The sequence below is a fragment of the Lotus japonicus genome, chromosome 3 (assembly GCF_012489685.1).
Source record: "Lotus japonicus ecotype B-129 chromosome 3, LjGifu_v1.2".
NCBI classification, from domain to species: domain Eukaryota; kingdom Viridiplantae; phylum Streptophyta; class Magnoliopsida; order Fabales; family Fabaceae; genus Lotus; species Lotus japonicus.
The window spans coordinates 86,671,458-86,697,662 of NC_080043.1; the positions used below are offsets into that span (position 1 = coordinate 86,671,458).

Sequence of the window (26,205 nt, forward strand, 5' to 3'; positions counted from 1 at the left end):
GTACTCAAAAACCAAAATAAAGTTTTACATCCCAATGTACCCAATGAAAGATTTACATCCCCAATGTACCAAAAGAAAGCTTTACATCCAAAGTACCAAAGTAAAGCTTTACATAATAATTACGCAGACATGGTTGGTAACCTAAATCTGATGCCAATTAGGCATATGATGGACATTAATCTCTTTGAAATGTTTTTTTTTGCAAGAAAAACTTGAAGTTCATTTCATACTCCGCAATAGAACTTCAAAATTACAAGATACTGCTAAAATGGTTGAACCTTCTGAACGGCTCTAATAGAATGGGAAAACCCGAAAGATTCTCTCGTACATCGCACTGATATAACATTAACAACTCTCAACAAAAGCAAAATAAATATAAACTCGCCACTACTCACTCAGGAACTGGTTTTGCAGTTCCTGAAATCTCACAAAACTAGTACAATAGAAGCAACATAACTTAAACTTATAATTACAATGTATTACTCTTGATCTTTATTCCTATGTAATAGCTGCAAAACTTTAGGTGCAGGGTATATGGAGGGGTTCCTCAATCAACCAGCAAACCCATCAGAATCAAAATCACCAAAATTGAAATCAGGAAGCTGACTAGGCTCGTTGTTATCAACCCCAAAAATTGGGATATCCTCCAGGCAACCACCAAGGTTGGTATCATCATCAAAGCCCTGTCCTGCATAATCAGCTAAGAAATCAATATCAAGCACAGGGTTTGGCTTAGAGCCAGTTGGAACAACAGCAGCAGCAGGTGGTGTTGGAGGCAAGTTCAGAAGACTCAAGTCTGGTATTTCTAGACCAGCCAATTCAGCAACCATATCATTGGCCTCAGCAGAAGGTTTCTCTGATGCAGAACCTTCAGCAACTTCAGCATCAGCAGAGGAAGAGTTTGAAGCAGGACCCTTATCAGAGGATCCATTGTTGGGAACCCGAGCCTTTGTCATGGCTTCAATTTCGAGCCTCATGGACTCATAGGCTTGGGAAGCCTCTTCAGCAGTGTTGTAAGTGCCTGACCCCCATTTCCCTGACTTCCTAAGTCGAACACCTCTGAGTTTGCAATAGGGTTGCCAACTTGTTGAAGGGTTCTGGGTTGAAACCCTCTTCTTGTTGTGAACCTCAACATTTTTACTGCTCATGTTGATTCTCTTCTCAGCAAAGGAGCTAGTTCCAGCAGAGCCAGAGATGACAGGAACAAGAGGAGGAAGCGGAATCTCAGTGATGCATCTTTTGATTTTCCCCAGCTTCTTCTCAGTTGGCACTGACTGAGACTCATCATCAGATGATTCAGTTGCATGAGGGTCGTCGTAAATCACCAGCAATTTTCTCCCCATCTTGAACTCAGGCAAGGGCTGAGGCCTTAGCCTTCTACTTGCAGGTTGTTTTTGAAACTTGGACATGGTGAATAAAAAATTGGGGAAAAACCCTCCCAAAACCCCCTCAAAATTTCCAGAGAAATCAATCGAAGCGACACCAACAAAATTAAAAAGGTAAGAAAATCTCTTAAGATTTCAGGTGAGATCCCCTCTTAAGAATAAGAAAAGATGAGAAAATCTTTGTATGTGAAAGCCTCACAAACACTCGACTCCAGAACAAGTCCTCTTAGGCCTCAAACGCATTGAAACAGCTGGGTTAACGAGTTTTTGCCTGAGAATGCAGAGTAGCATACAGGAAAATAGAGTCTGGAAGAATGAAACTGAAGCCCCAAGAGTAAACATAGACGACATAAATCAAACACCGCGTGTGCGTTTTGAAGGCAATTCCTCCAGGAAACACAAATCAAGCTTCCGCTAAAGCTCTTCTTCAAGAAAGAGTATCAAATGGTGAAAGTCACTGATTATATAGAAAGTGTAGAAGATGATAAAGAGAAAAATGGATTGATCTCTTTGAAATGTTCTTTAGGATAACAATTAAATATTAAGGTGGCAAATAATAAAAGAAGGTTATAAATATCTCCAGATAATATCAAGAAAATTGGCTAGTTAGAAAACTTCATGGTAAAAAGGAAAAAGACAAACACAGGGTACAACTGTATACGGTTAAAAGTAGATAAACTCAATTGGTTAAAAGCAAGAGAAAAGAGGGAGCATACACGAAGGAGGGAAGGGAACACCGCGAAGGAGAGGAAGAGTGCGCATGGAGGAGCATGGTGATGGCGCACGAGAGTGACGAAGAAGGAGAGGAAGAGTGCGTAGGGTCTCAGACTCAGTCGTCGAAGAGCAGCGGCGAATAGAACTGAAGGCGCGAAATTTTAAGTTTTAATTTCTAGGGTTTTCACTCTAAAAAAACCGAGTCTAAACCAGCAGCAAACAGAATCAGCAACGCGACGCCAATTCCACGGTTCTTCGCGCTTTGACGGCGATGCCACCAAGCTGCAATTCTGCTTCCGATTCGACACGGGGAGGCCTTGTGGGATCATAGAATCGTGCGATTCTACGTGGTGAATCGCGATTCTGTTAACAATGATACTACTTCTAACACAAGAAACTTAAAATTAGAATTACATTGCTCCATATCATAGAATAGTGTAAAGAACGAGGTGAATCGCGATTCTGTCAACAATGATACTACCTCTAACACAAGAAACTCAATTTTGATCCCCAAATCCCTATCATTGCAACAACAAAAACCTAGGTCTCAGTAAAGAGAACTAACCTCGAGATGCAAAACAAAAACTAGCTTGTGCAATCCAAACACCACTGCAAACACTGCAATATAAAAACAAGAAAAGAAAATGAATGCCGAAACAAGCACGATGGAGCTAACCCCGCAAAGGGAGATGGCGGAAGCAAAACTGGATGCGGTGGAGGAGGAAATGAAGAGAACGAAGTACAAGAGCACTCACCTTGAATGGAAGCCCAGGGCGGCGGAGCATGGTGCGGGTAGGTTTCTTGCAAGGGACGACGGAGGGCGGTGCGGCTAGGGCTCTTGGAAGGAACGAGCGTGCGAATACAAAAGAGAGGGAAAAATGAGGGTAAAGGATTTGAGGTGAGGGTTTTGTGAATAGGAAAGTAAACTCCTACTCTGTCGTTGGGAGAACCTCCAACCACCGCGTTCTCCACCTCTCAGTTCAGATCTGACCCACTCGCGCTGCTGTAACCTCCGCCGTGGTCAGCCACTGTACTACCGTAATACACAACCAGAAGTCAGCAGACAGCCACCGTCGATCCCATAACGTCGTCGTTGAACCCTTCTCCTTCATGACCGAAAACCCCAGCTCCGCATCATACCCTTCTGTGCGCTCGAACCACTCGCTCCCTCCGTGGTCTCTCTCCCTTTCTCTGCAATTAGGACAAAAGTCTGCAATTTGAAGCTCTATTCATTTAAATTTGGTTCTTTATTTTGATCAGAGGAGACAGTGTCGCAGTTCAGATTTGTGTGATGTTGTGAACGGAGGGATGATGCAACATCAAGATTGCCCCTATTTTATTTTTTTAAGAAAAAAAAAATGGTCTCGTGCGTAGAAGGCTCGTGCCTTTTAGCATTTTTCATAATTAAATTGAGTGACATGAAAATCTTTAAAATTTTAAACCTAATACAATGATAGAGGTGTGCTAACATGATAAGAAATTTCTATCAATTGACTTAACTGCATATTACCTACCATCTAGATCCAGTTGTCCTCTAAAAGTATTATTGGCGACCCAAAACATTGAATGAAAATGAAATAGAAACAAAGGTATCATACAACAATCAAAAGAAACCCATGAAGGAAACCCTATTCTAAATTGGGAGGAGTGTCCTTACTCTCCTGGAATGCTCATTAAGAATTGGTATGCAGTGAAGAAGTCGCATTTGCAAAAACAACTTCGTCTTGGTAGATAGGCTCCTCTGAATTAGGGGATTTTAAAATTCAATATGGACGGCACATCAAAAGGAAATTCAAGCCCTAGTGGATTTGGAGGAGTCGTTAGGAACAGTGAAGGGGTAGTGATTGGTTGTTTCTCTAAACCAATAAGCAACGATTGGGCGTACGTGGCGGAGATGAAGGCGGACCTCAATGCTTTATTGTTTTGCAAAGAGTTTCATCTATCGTCAGTGGTAATTGAAAATGATTGATCTACTTTTTTTTAGAGGCAAATGTTAGTTGTTAGAAATGTTAGTAAATTAATCTCTTCTCCGGTTTCGAACCCCGAGACTCTTCACCCTTATCCCATCCAACTTATGTCCCTAGCTCTTACCACTTGAACTATCCTTCGAGGACAAAAAAATGATTCTACTTTAGTTGTAGGTTGGGGTAATCAAAGATTACATAAGCCGTGAAAATTGATAAACATCCTAAACATAATTGATGCTCATCGTGTATAAGTTAATTGTACATGGGCAAATCATATATACAGAGAAATTAAATGAATTGTTTTTTTATAGGCAAATGTTAGTGGTTAGTTGTTAGTAAGTTAAAAAATCCCTTCAAATTTTCCTTCCAGGATTCGAACCATTGACCTTCCTCTCTCCAAACCTTGTGTCCCCTAGCTCTTACCACTTAAGCTAACCCTCGGGGACAAATGAATTGTTTGTAGATAGCATGGCTAAACACGGTTGTGGTAGGAGGAACCAGTTATGGGCTTGTATTTTTTTAGTTAATTTGCGAGTTGCTTTCCTAGATGAGAGGGTTGTTTTGATCCCTTCCTTTTTTTAATCAATGAATTTTCTTTTATTGTTTCAAAAAAAAACTCTCACTATAGAAGAGTCGGACACATTATTTTCAAGCTTTTTAGAGTGTCATTTAACTTGCTCAAATGGTAAAAAATAAATAAATAGATCCGGTTGCTTAGTGATAAAAAAACTCATAAGTTACTAGAGTTAAAGATGCTCTAATTACAATCGATCATACCTATGATTTATACTTTCACTTTAATTAGCATTAATTTTGAAGCTAAATTAAATTATGAAAGAAAACATTAATTTATAAACGCTCAAAATTGATTTTAACAGCAGAGAATCGATCCTAATGTTTACAAGCGGACATCTAAACACCCTTAACTCAAAATTTTACAATCATTAATTCAACATAACACCGTTAATCATATATAGCATATAAAACCTAAACAAAATCCTTGATCATCATCTAATTCAAACAACCTCCACTGCATTCCTACAGTGCAATCCAGAAATGTTGTCTAATAAATCACAAGTGAGCATTGAAGCCTTAGGTCTAGCTCCTCTAGTTGTGTCCACCATAGGCAACGGTTCCACTATGGACCTATCTAAGCATGTTCCAAGCCACTTTGCTTGCATGTACTTTTGCTTCCTCCATGGTGCTAAGTGCATTTTCTTCTCCTTCATGCATTTTTTAGCAGCTGAGCACATGATCTTAACCACTGCTCTTAGCCTCTCTGATTTGCCAACAAATACTTCAGGCAATTTCGTAGCTAATTGGAAGTACTCTTCGTTGGCACGCGCCATCTCGAATTCGGCTCGGAAGTTCAGTTCAATTACCACTTTTACTACCCCTCTTTTGGCGTTTGATGAATTTTCTGTCACTTCCAAGTAAGTGTGCTCCCCTGGAATAGTTGAAGAGATGAAAAATTAATTTAAGTACCACTTGATCATTTTATAATGAGTATGTAAATATGTGATGAGGAAGTTAAAGTAGCAGGTCACGTTCTGCCAATTATGTGAAGAACTTTTCGTATAAATTAACCTACTGTGTAAGTGGTTGTGGATTCTTACAGCTAGGACAAGTAAAATATTTTATTACGTACTTTTCATAGCAATTTCTTTAGCACCATTTAAAAATATAGGAGTTTCATACTCACTTGTCTTAATTTGTCATATTTTCTTTTGTAATTGGCTTTTATAATTTGCAATTTAGCCATTTCCTTTAATTCCGTATGGACGCCGACCCTTAATTAATTTATGTACCACTTTATAACATAAGTTTAATGAATTGATTTATTTTGCTTTCTATAATAAGTTGGAAACCATGTAAGTTGTTGATTGATTTCTTTATCGTTAATCTACCTGATGGGATTTCCGATGAACTCCTCCATTTAGATTTGCAAATGACACAATTGTAGCCAAGGTTCAATAATCGATCACACATCTCCCTCCGCAAACAATCCCGGCAGCTCCTAGTCGCCACCGGTCTCCGGCAAAAGCAGAGCAACTCCGACATGTTCAATTCCCCTAAAGCCTCCTTCACAGCTTGCCGGATTTTCATCTCACGCGAGCTAGTCCTACACAAAGTTGCCTATATATGAAAATGGAAACAAGAAAAAGTCAGTGAATTTGCCATCAATTTTGAGACAGAATTTAAAGCATGTCTAAACATGATATATGATGTACCTTAAGAAGTTGTTCTTGTTCTTCCCAGAAAGCTTTATTCTTTTCCAGGTTGCAAAAACTTCCATCTTCTTCCTCATCATTGTAATCTAATTCATCGTTGCTGGAATCTGATGAATTTCCCGGTGGGACAAGGACATGAGCATCCTCCCAAAACCCAAAAACCGTGTCGGCAAAACTGACTTCGTCGGAGCTCCAGCCAGTGGCCGCCGGAATAGTGGAGATGAATTCTTGATACATGTCTATGTATGTGTGTATGAATTAATTACTGAATGCAAAGTGCACCTCCCTTGCTCTTTATTTATATGTTAGTTGTGACTTGTGAGTGTGTGTGATGTGAGCACTTTCAAGTTTCAAGTAGTATTTAATTTAATTGTTTATTTTGACACTGGATTCATTATAAATGTGATTTCATGTATCGAAGATAGATAAGTTAGAATTAACCACACATTAAGTCTAATATAGATTAAAATAAAATTGTATTCTAACATATTAATTTCAACACAAATTCATGTTAAGTTCAATAGAAATCCAACCACATACCGAAAATAATGTGTCAACAAATTTTATTTGTCACATGGTCTTATCCGTGACATTGGTTGGATATGCCAAAATGGGATCCACTGTATTATGCTGGAAACCGGTTTCAGTAATCCGCATATTCCATCCTTTATGCAACATGGGAATTATTAACTTTACACTTGAACATGGAACATTCGAAATCAAGTGCGAATTTTCTCTCTTTCTTTATTTTTTTCAGCTAAACAATGATCATGTATTCCAATTTGCCTTATCATTGATTTTTTGGTGGAGACAAGGGTATCTTCATAGGAAGGGCGAAGGGGATACGGTGCTGCCATATGCAAAAACTTTGATAGAAAAGGTCGACACGGGTGTATATTAACAACCGTTTGATATATTAATTTTTTAAAAATGAATGGTTCAGATCATTTGAAGGTGATCGACTGATCAGTTAAACTACAGTCCTCTAAAGTTGATCCTTTGACCTCTAATCTTTAGGGTAAATGATTAAAATTTGCAAACTAGTCATTAAGCGATTCAAGCTCAAGTTGTTTGTTCTAATTAAACAGAGTTAAGGGGATGATAGCTTCCCTCCGCTAGGGCTCTTATGTTTTCTTCGATAGCATGGTTTCCATTAATTTGCATTGCATCTTTGACGTGGTCAATGAATGCAATTTGTAGATTAGTGCAACGAAGAACAATCATGTGAAGAACATCAATTTCATTTCTTTGAGATAATGGCTTTTTTAGTTTGTGCAAATGAGCATTTGTTCCACTGAGTTTTTCCTATGTGATAACATCTGACACTTACGCCCTAACATTAATAACTACATAAAAACCAATTTGTAACACAACTAAGCAACTTTTCAAAGTACGGTTCCTCAAGAATTTTCACATAGAGAATCTCTTTTATTCAAGGGACAATGGACTTGAGAGTTGAGATCCCTTCTCTTTACCTTTGAGCATATTCCCTACATGATCAACCAATAAAACCAAGTAATTTTGAAAATGATTTTCTTTCCTTGTTGGAAAAAAAAAACAAGGCCATTCATTACAACTTAAACCATTTGAGATGAAATTTAGAAATAACAACCATAATTCATCCAAATAAGGCTATAAAACTCATTTGCAATTCATGCCTTTTTTTTCAAGACCTAGGAAAAAAAAGTTGTAAAACACTTGAGCTTATTATAGAATGGAAGATGGTGTTTGTGGGTTTTGGGTTTATGGTTGAAGTTTTGGATAAATTTATGGGTTAGAAGATAATAATCAGGATTTTTTTATCCATGATGCTAAGAGAGAAAGAAGAAAGGGAAAGATATTAGAACTCGAGTGGAATATGCACAAAAATCCACCTCATTAAAATTGTCTACATGGGTGAGTGAGTGTGCATATACACATCATCACTTAATTAGTGTGACTGTGAGAGATCTAAACATATGCATTTCATAATTTGAAAATGTCTTTAAAAAAACTTTATAAAAAATCAGAATTATTAATTCACTATTTTTTAATGACCTGAAACTTAATTAACCCTAAAAACTATTAGAAACGAGCTCATATCATAATTTGACATATACTTAACCCTAGTAAGATTTTAATAAGACTCGTCTCAAGATCGGTATTTTGGCCATTGCGGATCTTGAGTATGTTTTGGATTTTGGTTTGAGGCTTTGTTCTCCTTTGGAAGCACAGTTTCAGTTTAAAAAAAACATCTCAAATAACTTTTCAATTGTTGCCAAGTCTGTTTAAAAAAAAATTTATTGCCAAGTCGAAGACTGTTGATGTTGAAATTATGGTGCTTATCCATAAAGTAAAAAGTGGAGAAAAACAATGATATTTGCTAGAACAAAGTCATTGGCATTAGGATAAAAGGTAATTTTGTAATCAATTTATCCACTAAATTAATGTCACTAGTTTTTATATATAATAAAGTACCAATGTAGGGACTCATCAACAATGTCATTGCATATAACTATAGCTGCCATTAATTGAAGGTTGGCGTGTGATGTTTACTTATTCAGTAAAATATCAGTAAATAACACTTTATATCCTTTTCTGTTTTTTTAATTTTTTTTAATGGTGACTAGGAAAGATTTGTAAGTAGGACTTGCCTTTGTATTTTTATTTTCATTTTCATTTCCTATCACGGGTAACCTTATTAAACAGACAATCATGCTTGCTGAATAAAATGGAAAATAATTTATTCACATCCAAATTTCACTCTTTGAAAGAGATAAAAATAGAAGATAAATAATGATATATAGATATCAAAATGTGCATAATGTAATAAAAAAAAATAGAGTAAAGTACACTCACCCCTCTCAAGGTTTGTTAAAATTACACTCCACCCCATTCTTGTCTAAAATCTACACCCCACCCCATTTTATATAGATGCAAATTTAGTGACGAAAAATATTCTTCATTAATAATTAGTTATTATTTAAATTGTTAATCAATAATTTCAAAAAATATTTTCAATATAATCCAATAAATTTAAAAATGAAAATATCACTGTCCTCCTCATTCTCTCAATCGCTGTCTTCCTCCGTAAATTCACAATGCGAATTCTGCAATAGCACACCCGACCGGTTTACAAACCATATCTCGAATATAGGGAAACATGCTTGTGTTTTCATATTTGGTAATAATTCAATTTTAATCAAAATAATCTCTTTATACCTCAAATTTTGAAAATTGGATTGTAGACCCAAAAAGCAAGATAAATGGGTGAAGAAAATAGAGAAACAAAATTAAGAAATATGAAGTGGATCGGAGGTTATTAGAACCCAACGATGCGGTGGAGCACCGTTTTTAACAAAATCCAACGACATCTTAGACCAATAGAGCGTTCGCTCGCAACTTAAAGGGGGTGAAGTTCACAAGAAGTAGTTGAACAGGTAGCTTTGGGAATGTGCGATTCACGTTCTGTGGTTCAGGTCGCAACAAAACTTTGATGCATGGTGGTGCCATGGGGTTTCACATTCTGGGACAGTGGCCGTCGTGTTAAAGGGAGCAAAGGCTTGGTGGTGACCGTTTGTGGTCAGAAATATGATTTGGAGACAGATGGTGGTGACCGTTTGTGGTTAGAAATATGTTTTTTTAAATTTAATTCAGTAAAATTATTTTCATAAATTAATGTATGATAGTGTATATGCATTAAACTTATTTAAATTTTAACTAATTAGTAATTATTTTTTATTAGTGACGAATTTGTTTTCGTCACTAAATTTTGCCTTTATAAAAAATGGGGTGGAGTGTAGATTTAAAAAAAGAATGGGGTGGAGTGTCATTCTTGCAAATCTTGAGGGGGGTGAGTGTATTTTACTCTTTTCTTTTCCTCCTCCACCTCCTTCCACCTCAAAATGAGTTGTGAAGAAAACATTTTTCTATTTTAATCGTGCTACTTTGTGCGCTTTTTCAACCACTTTATTGCACTTTACATTAATTAAATTTCGCTTTCCCTGTGTCTCGATATAACGTGTCACTGTAATTATACCATATACTTGTAGTAAAAATCACAATATATATTTGGTGTGACATCTATTAACTCCATATATAGATTAATCTTTTCCACTCGATCGCTTTATTATCCATAGGGATGAACAATGTGGAATCTTTTATTTTTAAACATTGCTTTGCCTTTATGAGTGATATTATGCAAGGAAATTAAAATTGAGAGCCTGAATAAGGGGTGAGGTTGATGAAGCTTAATTGAATATTATGGTTGAGTCCTTGATCAGCTTTGTTGAATTAAATAGAGAATTTTGTCACTCATAGTGACTTTTTTCCAACTATTATATATATTTACACTAAATATATATATATATATATTTTTTTTTTCACTCACTTTCTCTTGTAGCTTTACTTATTTTTTTGAGTAAAATACACTCACCCCCCTCAAGATTTGCAAGAATGACACTCCACCCCATTCTTTTTAAAAATCTACACTCCACCCCATTTTTTATAAAGGCAAAATTTAGTGACGAAAACAAATTCGTCACTACTAAAAACTAATTACTAATTAGTAAAAATTTAAATAAATTTAATGCATATACACTACCATACATTAATTTATGAAAATAATTTTACTGAATTAAATTAAAAAAAAAACATTCACTCTGTCTGTTAAGTCCACGTCTCATCTATCTTTAAATCATATTTCTCACCACAAACGGTCACCACCAAGCCTTTACTCTCTTTAACACGGCTCCACTGTCCCACAATGTGAAACCCCATGGCACCACCATGCCTCAAAATTTTGTTGCGACCTGAACCCCAGAACGTGAATCGCACATTCCTAAAGCCACTTGTTCAACTACTTCTTGTGAATTTCACCTATTTAAGTTGTGAGCGAACGCTCTGTTGGTCTAAGATATTGTTGAATTTTGTTAAAAACGATGCTCCACCGCCTCGTTGGGCTCTAATAACCTCAGATCCAGTTCATATTTTCATAATTTTGTTTCTCTATTTTCTTCACCCATTTGTGTTGTTTTTTTGGCCTACAACCCAATTTTGAAAATTGGAGGTATAAAGAGATTATTTTGATTAAAATTGAATTATTACCAAATATGAAAACACAAGCATGTTTCACTATGTTCGAGATATGGTTTGTAAATCGGGCAGGTGTGCTATTGCATAATATGCATTGTGAATTTACGGAGGAAAAACGCGATTGAGAGAATGAGGAGGATTGTGATGTTTTCATTTTTGAATTTATTGGATTATATTGATTTTTTTTTTGAAATTATTGATTAACAATTTAAATAATAACTAATTATTAATGAAGAATATTTTTCGTCACTAAATTTTCCTCTATATTAAATGGGGTGGGATGTAGATTTTAAATAAGAATGGGGTGGAGTGTAATTCTAACAAACCTTAAGGGGAGTGAGTGTACTTTACTCTTACAAAAAAGAAAACCTCGGACTCTTGAACCTTCTCAAGGGGCATTCATTCAACTTGCTATTTAAAAAGGTAAATTTTTGAATCAACACAAAAATGGTGTGGAAATTGCTACAAGAACTAGGAACTTAGGATGACATACGACAAGTGAGCTTTGAATAGTTTTTTGTTGTTGTCGTTGTTGTTGAATGAGCTTTGAATAGTTTAATAATGTCCTGAATGATATTGGTTGATGGCATTAATACTTTTAATTTTTAAACTTCAACTGAGTGATCATCAAACCACTGAAAACAATTAAAACCAAATCGAACAAAATTAATAAATAAATACGACATACACTTTTATTAAATTTTATTTAGTTCAAAGGGCTAGGCTCTTAAGATTTGATAAGACTATCAAGATAGTGATCAATATCAATCAATCAATATCAATATATATTATAAAAGAAGAATTTCTATCATACTGATTTAGTGACGTGACAGCACCAGGTTAATTCTTATAAAAAAAATTTCACGTGTCATTCTCATAAAAAAAATTCACGTGACATTCCATTAGATAACTTCCCCAGGCCCAACAGTCTGGGCCGACACCGGCCAAACTGGTCAACAAGGGCCTCACTCTAACCTAAATCATTTCATTCATCTTCTTCAAAACAATTGAAAGCCTGGAACCCTAATGCTCTCTCTCTCTCTCTCTCTCTCTCTCTCTCTCTCTCTCTCTCTCTCTCTCCTTTGCAGCGTTGGCACCGACCTTTCTCTTTCAACCCTAACACCGTCACGCTTTTTGGTCCTTCTCTACTCATCAGGCCCCAAATCTCCTCTCCATGGCCCTATATCTCCTCTCCTTTCATGGCTCTCTATTCTCTTTCTCAATCAACTACATATTGGAGGTGGTGATTTTCGAAAAGCACCGATCCATATCGCTCCTCCACCGCTTTCCTCTACCGCAGTTGTGGCTAGTTTGCATGTGGCATATCCGAATTTCTTGGGTTTGATGTAGGATTTTTGAGTTTTTTTTTTTTTTTTCATTGATGTATAATTTTTTAGTAACTTTTTTAGATCCTCTCTTGAAACTAATCTATAATAAAAAAAATTAGTTAATGAAAATGATGTTTCTTCACATTCAGCTTCTTTCCCTCCCCATTTTTACTTAAATTCTAGTATTGAATGAAAGATAAATAATGATTATTTTATTTAAGATCTCACTTTATGCAGCTGAAGAATTGGACGAGCGGGACTACGAGAGCAGAAGATGCGGCTGAAGCTGCGGAACCGATAGGGAAGGAGCTTATGGTGTTGTCGGCGGAGCTGTCAGAGCCTTGCAACATCTTGACTAGGGCGCGGAGTGCAATCTTTATGGGTAACCGCCTAGGCATGACGTTCGATTGGACTGATGGTGTTGCTGAATACCATATTGCAGCTCGGATCCGTGCGCGCGCGCTAGCCTTCTTAGGTTTGTACAGGGAGAGCTTTAGGTGGTTGGTTTTGGACTTTTGGGGGTCTTGAGGGCTTTTTGGTTGTCCCTGGCTTTTTAGGCTTTTGGTTGTTCTTGGTTGGTGCTTTGGGCAAGTGGGGTTGTTGCTGGCTTGACTATTTTTTGATCCCTTTTGAGGAGGGTTGTAAACCCTTGACATTTCCTCATCAATCAATTTATATTTTACTTTTTTGAAAAAAAAAATTGTTGAGCAAATGAGCTGTTAAGATCTTATGTCATGTACTCATGTCAACCAACTCTAATAGGGGATCTTATTAGGTCCAAATCTTAATTATTTTAAGATCTTAGATTTCGATCCTCATTGGAGAATGGAGATGCTTTAAAAAGTGGAGATAACCGGAGGGAAGATATCCCATTAGACAAAAATAACCTTCCTCATTTTTTAAACTCACTAAAATACCATTCCTCACTAAAATAAAATCTTTAAAACCCCACTCCTCCCCTCATGAACCGAACAAGATATTTTTCCTCCCCTTCCCTCCATTCCCGGTAACCAAAGTTGAGGAAGAGCAACTCTCAAGTAGGAAAGGTAGAACTTAGGAGTACCTTTTTTATTTAGAATCTAACCACCAATATTGAAAACGGCAAGTTGGGTCAATTGATGTCCATCCTAATAAGCACAGCATAATGTTACTTTCCAGCCATCGACCGCAGCTTGTATGTTGCAAGTCACAATCAACAAGGTTCCTTGTAAGGTGAAAAGTCTTGCGGAAAATAAAGATATAGAGCATATTTATTTTAGCATATAGGTAGAAATCAAAAGATGTAAAAGTGCATATGTAGGCTCTAATAAACTAGTTTATGATAGCAAAAGTTTATGATATTCTTTTAATAATTAACATAAGACAAGAACAAAATGACAGACTTAGCAAGTTGGCTAATCGTCAAGTACACTTAGCTTCACCCCAATTAAGTAGAAAGTAGATAAGGAAGAAAGAAACTTATACTTTATAAACAAACAATACATAACAAATCTTCTCTCTTTTCATTTTGTTTATTCCCTTCAGTTATTGATGGCATGAAGAAGGATTTTATTGATAAAAATAACAAAAACTACAATCCTTTTTATTTCTACGGTTCTACTACAGAGTACAGACTAAAACAACAAGTCAATGAAGGTTCATGCATGCACATACCAGTTTATAACATGGTTCACCATAATTTTTTTTGTATATTGAATTAAACAAATGTCTATATTCAGATATATATGAAACTAGTTTGGTTGATAAACTCATGGATATTATAGTTAATTAACTTGTGCCAAAGGAAAGTGACAATTCCCCTCTTTCCAAAGACTACCTACCATGTATGCTTGAGTGAGAAATGAAGAGGAGAATAAAAAATAGTGATATATGATAAATGTGATAAGGAGAGAGAGAAAAATAAAGTGTGTTGAGTATCTCTAAGTATGATTATTGAAGTAATTGGTTGGCTGTTTCCCATTCAATATTAGACATGATCATAAAAGATAAAACACTAGAAAATGCTAAAATTGCCCACTTTTCTATTGATTAGTTAGGCGGGCTCCTCACACGCTTTTGAGGGTGAGCCCTTTGAAGAAAGCATGAAAATTCAGGCACATGTCTTGTGGACTAGCGGACCCCTTAAGTAATAGGGTCTTGTCCAACACACGCTTGTGAGGGGCAAGAGGGGCGGCCTCGTGACTTGATTCAAGGAGAAGCGAGTTTTTTTTTTTTTGGTTAAAAGGGAGAAGCGAGTTCGATCTAGGTTTTAGCTTGTAAGGATTTGTGGGCCGAATCTATAAGGCCCAAGAATCCGCATAGGTTTATGACTTAGAGTTTGGGCACTTCCACCATAAAAGGGGAGGTGTTTGCCTTGTAAAGGGGCTTAATTTTATACATCAAGGCGGCTAAGTTCTTAGGGACCTTAACATTACTTATGAACTAAATATACAAAATCCTTATCCATCATATAAACTGCATAAAGGACAATTCCATGACAAACGTAAACTAATTAGAAAGTTAATGCTGATTAAGGATGCATCATCAACAAACTAAAACAACATGCAACTTGCTGCAGCAGCAGCACCATCCTCGTTTACGTCATAAGTTCCAGTTACGGACATTGCTTATAATAATAAAGACAATTAAGGCCAGGACCCCAAATTGTCATGACAGAATCAATATATGATCATATGTTACCTATTCATAATCTAATCTGGTATCAGTTCCAGCTTTACCAAGTCACACACACACCAATAACATATCCTTAAAATTAATTATACCTTTCTTGTTACATACATATTATTTGATTATTACTTCTTTCCTTTTGCATCTTAATTTTATTGCATGTACCTTTCAAAAAAAATTATTTAAATCATGTGAGTACTTATATTTTAAGTTTGCCAGATCAACACCCATCAGCATTTATTTGACATTGATGTGAATGGCTAATTTGAAGGCTGAAGCTGAACTACATAAATATGAAAAAAGTAATGCACCGGCCGGGAATCGAACCCGGGTCTGTACCGTGGCAGGGTACTATTCTACCACTAGACCACTGGTGCTACCTGATGAAAACATTACCAAGTATCAAATTTAACCCTAATATAGAGAGATGAAATCTTCAAAAAACATACAATGAAGATTGAAACTCAGTTATTTTTCATTCGATTTTTTTTTGTAATTACGCTTAATTGATGGTTTTAACAATTTAATTTCACTTTTTATCCAATTCTCAACTCAATTCAATAGCTTAGATATAAATTTGAGTTATGAGGGTTTAGCTTCAGACACCACTACGGGTCAGAGCATGCCTCCAGGACCATAGATCGTTTATAGAGAAAAAATGGTTGTATAGAGCTTTATTTCAAGGTTCTATACAATATGCATTGCTCTTTATATGTTAAATCTAATTTTGCGGAAAAGAACTTGTGATCCATGCTTTTTTTAGTGCACAGTTGAAAAAGCCTTAAAATTAATTATAACCATATTTCTAAATTACATGTATGGTATTAAATTATTCTCATTCCCTAATAATAATGTTGGTCCAGTGGTAAATAAGTTAGACCCTTATAAGAATGTGAGCACAAATTTGATTTGCAGGAAAAACATTTGATAGAAAAAACTTACAATTATTACTTAAACGAACAAATGACAAGAAGGAAAAAACTATTCTCATTTTCTCTTCAAGATAAGGCTAAATAATGTTTGCTTATTGCTCAACCTTAAGAAAGCTTTATGGATTAAATATTCATCATATTTTAACCACGAACAACAAAGTTATGATCAAAACATGGAGATAAATTAAATTCGAATTACTTAGAATTAATAATGCTTATAAAAAAAACTTAGAATTAATAATGCTGACTAAGCAAGCATCAACAAACGCAAACATGATGTAACTTGGTTTCCCACCATCCACAGCATGTCTGGCCACTTTTAATGATTTGATCATGCTTCATCAAATCACATAAAGTTCCAGCACTCAAAACTTGTTTACTTACGTCATAACTTCTATTGAGCCAATAACAAAGTAAAGATCAGGTTGTTGAGATAAAATCAATACTTAGATTTGCTAATTGCTACTACCATTACCTTAAAATCAATTCCAACTTAGCTCATGCTGACACCAATACCACTTCCTCAGTATCGCTTAACAAAAAAAAAAACCACTTCCTCATATCTCCAATTTCAGATTTAAGCTTAGTTTGGAAGAATATTTTTGACTTAGCTCATGCTGACACCAATACCACTTCCTCAGTATCGCTTAACAAAAAAAAAACCACTTCCTCAGTATCTCCAATTTCAGATTTAAGCTTAGTTTGGAAGAATATTTTTTACTTTATCTATGAAAGAGTTTATATAAATAGATTATGATCCACCTATAAACTGTTTTAGCTGATGAATAAGAATAACTATTTATATAACATAGTTTTGAGTTTATTTTAATGAACTTATCAAACTAGCTTGTGAATTATCGTTTATGCGACAAGCGCTTATGATTAGTTAAATTGTTTATCCACACAAATTCATAAAATATAATGGCGTTACATGGAATATTCTTTTATTTCAAATGCCTATACCTAATCATTTATCAGAGGAAAAGAAAAATTGTCTTCCCCCTACAATCATGTCACCAAAATTTACATTTTTCCCCAAAATCAATGTCAAAATGTCACAAAAAGCATCATTAATTAGTCCTATTTAAGAGAAATTTTGGCCCTGCTCAACTGTCAACAAGTTACTGTCTAATATTAACTGTAACATTTTCATCTCCTGTTCCTATCACTCAAAAAAGCATACCTAGAGACAATTTTTTCAACATAAAGTCCCCCCCACCATTATCAAGTGGATCATGTAGATCTCCACTAATAACCTACAACAATTACTTTACAATTTTCCATCACTATATCCTTTTAACTATTTTCCATCACTACATCCTTTTAACTTTTCCAGAGGGGTTGGGAATGCAAATAAGCCAAATCCTCTACCTTTTCTGTATCCATTTATTTTCTCTCCAAATAATATGATAAAAAGAGTATGAACGAAGTTCAAGCCTAGGCAGAATGCAAAAGGAACTTAGTGCGTTTTCAGAGGATCGGTGTGAAGAAAAAGAGGATATATATTATTTCCACAAATTCTGCAAATGGAAGTCATCTCACGTCTCTAAGCCGCCTTTATCGCGTAACATAGTCAGTCAAGACATCCTAAATTCTTCGGTTGTGAAAGAAAAATGAGATAATTATTTAAATTGTTTGATATGAGAGAATATGGAAGAAAAGGGACAAAAAAGGAAAATGTATTTTTGCTAAATCATAGGTAAGAGATTATTATAGATAACGTATTTTGACAAAATATATGTTTTTGCATTCTTGAGCACAAGGAGCAGGGTTCGGTTTCATATTCATGCGCTGGTGCTGTTAGATATCACCCATCTTCTCTCTCTCGACCATGGAAGGTGCTTTTATCTTGGACTCATAGAGACAGTAATGCAGTGGCAGATTGGCTTGCAAAGAAGGGGGCGACCCTTGTTCTGAGCTTGAGACTCTCCTGTTGAGAGATTCTCAAGTGATTCCTTAGTTTCTTGTTGTTTGTTAGTTTTCCGATGCAAAAAAAAATGTTTTTAAGAATATAGTTAAGAAATTATTATCAATAATATATTTATTAGATGTGAAATAAAGTGCATTTTGGCCAAATCAACACTTACACCTCTTCATCTTTAGAAGGAAAGGAAAGTACATTAGGGTTCGTGCAACTTTTCCATCCTTCCTCATTTCCTCTCCAACTCTAACCAAACAGAGAAAATGCATTTCCATAATCGTGTTTTTCTTCCTTCCCTTTTTTGTTAACCAAACTGAGAAGGAAGGTAGGAACTGTTTTATACTTTCAATATCGGTACTATTCTTCGTTTCTGTGCCATAAAACTTGCATACTTTCTTTCTTCTTTGCTGATGCTTGTGTTCTGATTTCTCTTTCTTGGGGGAAAATCTTAATGACACTATTACAGCCAACACAAAAACTATTTTCATAATAATACATCCATCTTTTTTTTCTTCTGCTTTTTCTCCTTGTATAACACCAAAGAACATAAACTACCATGCTTATATAAATCTAAAGGTGAAACATGAGTGAAGAAACATGATAAATTAAATTGCTTATATTTTTTATATATATAAGGGTAAAAAGGAGCAGAAGCAACATAAAATTCTTCTTCTAGAGCCTGCAATTTACATGACATATACTACAGTAAGAGTAAATGCACTCTTCTTCCTCTCCCCACTTGTTTTGAGAGATAAATAAATACTGTTCATAAAAATATGTAAGCAGATATGCTTAAAGTAGCTTGACTACTTTCTCTGTGCACGAACTTTCTCACCTTTTGTTCTTGATTTGTCGATTCTGGCTCGTCTCGAAAACTCCTGAATCTTTCTATCATGCTCTTTGAGCATCTGATCCATATTGTTCGACGAAACGAGTAACGGACCTGACATGTATATCTTGTTTCCTCCAGACGCACTGGATCCACGCCCATCCTGAAATAGAGCCCCATATCAAGACTCAAGCAAAGTATAAACCACGTTTGGGTTTCGGAGTCAATTAATGTATAATCAGCAACCTCTAAATGTTTCACAAGTAATGGGGTTGAGTAATTCTATTATAAAGACCACAAATTTTTAGAAAAGTGTAACAAATCGAGGAAAGAAGAATCATCATTTAACAACATTAGCGGGATTCGAACAATGTACTCTTGTTCCTATATAAGAGTGTCCTATTAGAAAAACAAAGATGCACATAGTTTTGAATATAACTTGTTGACTTGGCAACCCATCAGAGTTGATCGGATTAAGATTTCCTCATGTCACATGACAGTGTCACGTGAAACTTTGTGTCTATATCTCTCTTCATAATATTCAGAGGGTCATGTTTGTGCTTATTTCTCTCAAACATGATGGTCATGTGATAGGAGAGGATCCAAATCCTTATTGATACCAAGGGAAGGCTTTTACTACCAAATATTGAGAATCAAGTAAATAAAAAAAAAACAAGAAATTTATAACAATAATAATAGTAATAACTAACCGGAGTTGATTTTTCAGCGGGGACCCTCCGATTGTCAATTTGACTTTGATCAACAATCCGTTTTTTATCGTGCCTTCTTCGTGACTCTGATCCACTAGTTGCCTCCACGGATTTTCTTACTTCAACTGGTTTTCTGTGGTGCAAGTGAGCTGGTTTTTCCCCCTGATCTTCAGGCAATGAAGTCCTAGATGCCACAAGCCCAGATAGTTTCGATAGGTTCACTCTGTTCGAAACTGGAGGTCCATCATCAACTTCCTTCGCACCCTTTGCCCAGCCATAACCAGGAACCAAAGGACCTGAATGTGAAGGCCTCTTGAAAAGATGCCCAGATGAATTATTTCCCATTTCTTTAACATCTTCTGACTGTTTGTGTGCGACACCCAGAAACCCAGACACAGGTTCTCTATGAGGGTAGGACAATTCACTCCGGTGATTTGAGCTGGAATGACGTTGCGCTTGCTGCAACATACAACAATAAGATTAGCTGACAAGTAGGAGTAGAAAGACCACCACTAGAATAGTTAAGAATTTAATATATGAGGATTCATTCATGTAAAGCATGCCAGAAGATTAAGAAAAAGTAGTGTATAAATGACCAACAATACAGACTGCAAATTCTATCTTGTTTAGGACTAACAGGTATTTTTTCTTTATTTGTCTACGATGAGTGCTAGCAACACTCACTTTTCAACACTCACTCATTGATTGGTTGAAATTTATGCATGCCCAACTAAATTTGATGTGGAGCCCATATTTTTAGTGGACCCAACATAAATTTCAACCAATCAATGAGAGTGTTGGGAAGAGTTTTAAAATAAGTATTGCTATCATTTTTCATTTGTCTAATAAAGGAGGTATCCTCCACAGGAAGCAATCTTGTTTTAACTTTCAAGTCCGTTGATTCTCTTTTTCCTCGTGACTAAAAAAGAGGGGAGGTTCCATTAGACTCAGATTATTTGCAAGTTGTAACCTACAACTCTAACAGGTTAAGGAGTTCTAACACAATCACATAATAATTAGCATGGGCTAAGTCTTACCCCAAAGAACTGATAAGCAATGGCATAAGAACTGGTGATTATCAAATAGATAAGTTTCTTACATTTCACAAAAATCCAAACTCCACCCAAAAATGCTGAACAATTTACTAGCCGATTCAAAACACAGCGAAGTATAAACACTTCCTTCTATTTTCCACCAATTTCAGGGTCACTGCACTAAATGGTAATATGGTATCTAGACAACATCAAATAGAAGCAGGCCTGCAATAAACCTTGTTGAATTACCTGTATTGATGCGCCTATGTCAACATTGCCTTTTGTTGTGACATGGGCCCTAGGTCCTTTTTCTTGTCTAACCCCTGAGCCAACCTTTTGCTCCCTTTCACCAACAGCTCCTTGCCTGAGACGATAAAAAAGGAATGAATAAATATTATTATCTTATAAAAATAGGCTTATACAAAAAGGCACCCTTTTGCCACAAATGGATGAATCAAGTGGCACAGACAGCATAGCCAACAGTCCTGATGAAACAAATAAAAGCATATAGCTGTGGTTGCATTGCAATATGTTTTAGAAGGCTCAATATAGCTGTGTCTTTGAGGCTGTGCAACCCTTCAACCACCAATGGTATACTATTTCTCATACTATATATAAGTATATAGGAGTTCCAATGAGTTATGCTTTCTTCATGGCAGAGATGTCAACATTCAAAATTCAAATTTTATTACAGTTTGATTTCATTCTAAATATTGAAGCCACATAATCAATTTGAGTACACAAATTGTTTAGATTAAGCCATGTAATTTGCATTACTAATTACATATTTCATTCTAAATATTGAAGCCACTATCATAATACTAATTAGTTAAAATATAATTTTTTTTTTCCACAACTCAAAAAGAATCAACCTAAACAAGGTACCTTCTGGTTGATTCATCCCGCAATTTAGAGTCAATCTCCTTGCTGGGAGGATATTTTGGTAAACTTGATGGATCACAAGGGAGAGGCTCTGATGTAAAGAACTGCCAATACATGAGGAAAATTTCAAAATGGAGATTAGCAAGGAAAAAGGTTCCTAAATAATCACGTATGAAGATTTTGTTAGAAATTCAATTATTATTTCATACTTCATTATGTAGCAGTACAGTGACAAATATATCTATTTTTTTTCTTTTATTCGCAAGTTACAAATAAAGCTCTGGTAAGTTCTGAATTCATGATTTCATAACCACCTTGTAATGAAAGGTAAGAAGGTGCTAAGCATAGAAGGAAAAAGAAAAATAACAATATGGCTTTTGAAGAGCACAAATATATATATATATATATATATATATATATCTGCAGTGACACGTAAATAAAGAAAAACTATCATTTTCCAAAAAACAGTGCAGTAGGATAGATACATCAATCAATGCCATAGGGCTCTATGAAAAGCATGTAAAGAAAGAATAACAACCAAAGTTTTCCTACTAGGTGAAGTCGGCTGGCTATATGAATCAAACAACACCATAATGTCTACTCTTATCATGAATCATGTCTAATGATAGACCATTATATGTTGTCTAATGTAACCATTTAAATAAAGAACATTAAATGCCTGCGATTTGGCTATTTCCAGTGTAAGGAAATCCTTATTTGTCTAATCACAAATTGAGGATTTATGTGACTAGAGTATAATCATTTATTCAATGTCAAAGAAACATTAGCCACAGCTTTCTATGCATCTATGCATCCCTTGACCTGCCGACTATAGTACAACGATATAATGGAATGAACAATATGGAGAGCTTCACTGCGCAGGTATGGACAACTAAGAGATGAGAAAATGATCCTTCCAATACATTAGATTACATAAGAGAAGAATGTAGCTCAATCTCAGTCAGATTATATAATTATATTCTGGAGCCATAAACGCTGTACCTCGCTTTTCAGAGCAGCAGCTGCTGTTCCTCTTTGTGCTGGATCTACAGAAAGTAGGGTCTCTATAAGCTTAACAGCAGTAGATGGGTATTCCTTAAATGTCTCAGTAATACATCGCCTATAATGGTGTGGAGGCTTGAATACAGTTGAATGTGGCAACCGCGATTTAAGCCAATAGTCGTCAGATGGTGAGCCACAGAGTTTAAAAATCCGATGCAACTGCTCAACCTACAAGGAGCTAATATTAATCTTCAGGTGTACACCTCTTGTAAAAGAAGCAGACAAATTGGACTCACCCAGCAAAAGGTATAGTTATAACTAATATCAAGAAATAATGTGCATGTTTGGATACACGGTAGAAAAATACGGTGAAGACAAAATCATGGTGGACAGAAGCAAAAGCTAAGAGAAGTTGCTTTTATCCACCATATTTTGGCTTATTGTGATTTTCTATTGTGTATCCAAACATGCACAATATCATTTTCATCGTGTGATTGCAGTACAAAAATAATCCTTCCTTTATTATTCTTGAAATAAGCAATTTCTGAATTTCTGTAGACCTAAATTATTGAAATTAATGGGTATATCCCATAAAATATGAAGATATCATATCATCAAATTCAAATACTAGTCAAGTAGTGAAGTATTTATGGTCATACCTCTGTTTTGCCCGGCAAAATGGGTCTGCCAGTATATAGTTCCCCCAGTATGCAACCAGTGCTCCATAAATCTACTGCAACCCCATAACGATTAGCTCCGAGTAGAAGTTCAGGTGGTCTATACCACAGAGTTACTACACGGCTTGTCAACGGAATACTCTGACGAGGGTCAAAAGAACTTGCCAAACCAAAATCAGCAATCTTTAAGACGCCATTATTGTCGATGAGGAGATTTGAGCCCTTTATGTCGCGGTGGAGGATACCATGACTATGACAATGATCCAATCCACTAAGAAGTTGCCGCATGTAGCATTTCAGCTGACATACAAACAATATTGTTTTATGAGTTTTTTTATCAAAGTTACTTAGAAAATTTCAAAAATAGGACAAAGTTTCCTATAGTTATACTTGATAGGCATATGCACAAGAATTCCAACTACACTTAAAACAAAAGACCAATTGAAAAGAGTCATTCCTACCTGGGGTTCAGAGAACTTGATCTCAGGATTTGATGCAAGTCCTGTTAGATCGTGCTCCATATACTCAAAAACAAGGTACAAGCTACGAGATGTCTGTGAAGTTATCAAACCCTCCAACTTTATTATATTTGGATGGTCAAGCCTACGCAGAACATGGATTTCCCTCGCCATAAACTTGACACTCTCAGGATCAAGATTGTCAAAGCGGACCCTCTTCAATGCAACGATCTTTTGGTTAGTCACGTCGCGTGCCTTATAAACAGTACTATAAGTTCCTTGCCCAATCTGCAATAATAGAATTCACCAAATTATTCACAGATCATTAGAAAATATAGCATCTTTCCTTCACCAATACAAAAACTCACAAAAACAAGACAAAACTGAGCAAGCATATATAACTGGCACTCTCGTTTTTACAACAGAGAGTTTCATGGTTTACCATACCATTAGCTCTACAGGAAAAAAAATGCAAAAATGGATTGTACATGAAATAATGTCAAAAAATCAAACTTCACTGAACCCTTTCTTTTCTTTCTTGGGAAATTCAGTGCCAGCCAACACTAAGACTTGTTTATACTCCATTTGTAAAACAGTAACGTGATTCCTACTGGAAACATTTTCATGTAATGATAGCTGATTATCTTCTGAAATGGAAATGTTAGGGTACCGATGTTTTCCACTTCCCTCCCATCCACTCTACAATTTGCTTCATAAACTTTAAACTTTAAATTACACAATGAGCAGAAATCACAATTAAAAATTTTATGGTTTAATTTTTTTTCCATCAATACTTTTACCATACCAGTATTAAAAGTGATCTTTGGAATGGTAGAGTCCAAAGAATTTTGGCAAGTGCACTCAGAAGACAGTAGTAAGAATTATATAACTGTAAACACTAGAAGCATAAAGATTAGTAGCATGTCTGGATCAACTTCTCTTTTACCAGAAAAGAACTCGGAAGCTACCCACATAAGCTTCTCCCCAAAATTGATTATGGCTTTAGAATCAATTGCATAAGTATTTCCAAACATACACTAATTATATTACAAACACAAAGAGAGCAGACAAGGCAGCTACTTACTTTATGTAACCTCTCAAAAGAATTGGCGCTTCGCGGTAACCATCCCTTGATAGCATCACCGGCAACGGAAGAAAGCCAAGCCGGCCATCCTGCCGCAACTTGCTCTCCTTCTACAGCCTTCGGAACCCTTCCAATTCCAGGATGATCAATAACAGCAATTTCAGGCTTCACTACCATCTTCCTCCCACTTTGATCATCATACAATTTCACTGATCCATTGATTTTCTTGTCAACCAAAGAAACCTTCACATCACCTCCATCTAATACCACATCTTTCACCCTACCCCCTTCAACCCTCTTGCTTGAATTCAACCGCAAAACATTCAACTCCGAAGGCCTTGTGCTACTTGATTGATATTGAAGTTTCTTAGGGACACCTTCATTGCTGTCTTCCACAGCTGAACTCTTGGAACATAGACAACCCATGTTGCAAAACCAGCAAGATAACAATACTATTCCACTTCAAGAACTAGGATCACACTATTCACAAGCAACAACACATCATTCTTCAACACAACAACTTCACCAAAACTCAACAACAGTACCTACTATACCACCTGCTTTTCTTTTATACAAAAAAAAGTAAAGATGAGATCTTTCTATTCATAAGCACATACCCAATTCCATGTTCTTAACCTGGAGCAAAAGCAGAAACCAAGAATCAAGAATTTGAAGATTCCCACTTGACCAAATCATAAAGAAGTAAACTTGAACCAACCACACAATTCAGATCCCACCAATCCAAACACCACGCCAATGATCTTTGAAATTCAGAAAGGAAGCATCTTTTTGAGAATAAAGGAAGGAAATTGAACCAAGTCTAGGATTGATATGATAATACTCAAAGGGTATATTGAAGAATGAAAAAAAATCAATTTTTTTTTGGTGGGGTGGACCTTTGAATTGGAATTAAGGGTAAAGATGAATGAAGAATCAGAAGAGAGAGAAAGTTGAATTCAACGCGTATTCAGACATTAAAAAGAACATTATCATCATCAACCAGACAACAACCTTAGACGGCTTTTGCCGGCTATTAGGGTCAGTCAAAAGCCACTACTACTACACAATCTTCCCCACCACCACGTTGCTTGCTTCTGTCAAAGAACGATTGGTGTTTGGTTCTGTGTTCAAACCTTCAAAGCTGGTCGTTGGTGTTTGTTTGGAAAACAAATACTCACTATTAAACGCGTTTTTTATTTGGTATATGCTACTACTTTTTTTCTTCTTTTTCGTCTGTGAAATTGATTATTCTTTTTTAAAATATTTTTTGAATGAAGGTAATTAAGTCTTTCTTTTTTAGGGAAACAAAGG

General features: G+C 35.8%; 3 protein-coding genes and 1 non-coding gene across 4 annotated transcripts; all 4 read right to left on the bottom strand.

The window, feature by feature from the left end:
- Nucleotides 1-551: 551 nt before the first annotated feature.
- LOC130744913 (ethylene-responsive transcription factor ERF119-like) lies at nt 552-1,409 on the bottom strand. The gene has a single exon (XM_057597074.1). The coding sequence runs from the start codon at nt 1,407-1,409 to the stop codon at nt 552-554; it is 858 nt and encodes a 285-aa protein (XP_057453057.1).
- Nucleotides 1,410-4,895: 3,486 nt separating this feature from the next.
- LOC130746892 (uncharacterized) lies at nt 4,896-6,588 on the bottom strand. Its single transcript, XM_057599670.1, has 3 exons — nt 6,298-6,588; nt 5,974-6,202; nt 4,896-5,513 (listed from the first exon to the last, which is right to left on the bottom strand). The coding sequence occupies exons 1-3, from the start codon at nt 6,532-6,534 to the stop codon at nt 5,083-5,085; spliced, it is 897 nt and encodes a 298-aa protein (XP_057455653.1). The 5' UTR covers nt 6,535-6,588; the 3' UTR covers nt 4,896-5,082.
- Nucleotides 6,589-15,671: 9,083 nt separating this feature from the next.
- Nucleotides 15,672-15,742, bottom strand: TRNAG-GCC (transfer RNA glycine (anticodon GCC)). Its single transcript has one exon. It is a non-coding gene; the product is annotated as a tRNA-Gly (tRNA).
- Nucleotides 15,743-18,806: 3,064 nt separating this feature from the next.
- On the bottom strand, nt 18,807-26,055 carry LOC130746893 (probable serine/threonine-protein kinase At1g54610). Its single transcript, XM_057599671.1, has 8 exons — nt 24,895-26,055; nt 23,814-24,098; nt 23,335-23,652; nt 22,676-22,903; nt 21,677-21,777; nt 21,041-21,155; nt 19,758-20,216; nt 18,807-19,210 (listed from the first exon to the last, which is right to left on the bottom strand). Exons 1-8 carry the CDS (start codon nt 25,318-25,320, stop codon nt 19,025-19,027), a joined length of 2,118 nt encoding a protein of 705 aa, XP_057455654.1. The 5' UTR covers nt 25,321-26,055; the 3' UTR covers nt 18,807-19,024.
- Nucleotides 26,056-26,205: the final 150 nt, after the last annotated feature.

Excerpts from the sequence above, each read along its gene's own strand:
- LOC130744913 (XM_057597074.1), bottom strand. The coding sequence starts at position 1,409 with ATGTCCAAGTTTCAAAAACAACCTGCAAGTAGAAGGCTAAGGCCTCAG.
- LOC130746892 (XM_057599670.1), bottom strand. The coding sequence starts at position 6,534 with ATGTATCAAGAATTCATCTCCACTATTCCGGCGGCCACTGGCTGGAGC. Across the intron at positions 6,203-6,297 it reads AACAAGAACAACTTCTTAAG|GCAACTTTGTGTAGGACTAG; the intron begins GTACATCATATA and ends TTTCATATATAG. Across the intron at positions 5,514-5,973 it reads TTCATCGGAAATCCCATCAG|GGGAGCACACTTACTTGGAA; the intron begins GTAGATTAACGA and ends CAACTATTCCAG.
- LOC130746893 (XM_057599671.1), bottom strand. The coding sequence starts at position 25,320 with ATGGGTTGTCTATGTTCCAAGAGTTCAGCTGTGGAAGACAGCAATGAA. Across the intron at positions 22,904-23,334 it reads TTTTGCCGGGCAAAACAGAG|GTTGAGCAGTTGCATCGGAT; the intron begins GTATGACCATAA and ends AGCTCCTTGTAG. Across the intron at positions 21,778-22,675 it reads CTGCTGCTCTGAAAAGCGAG|TTCTTTACATCAGAGCCTCT; the intron begins GTACAGCGTTTA and ends ATGTATTGGCAG.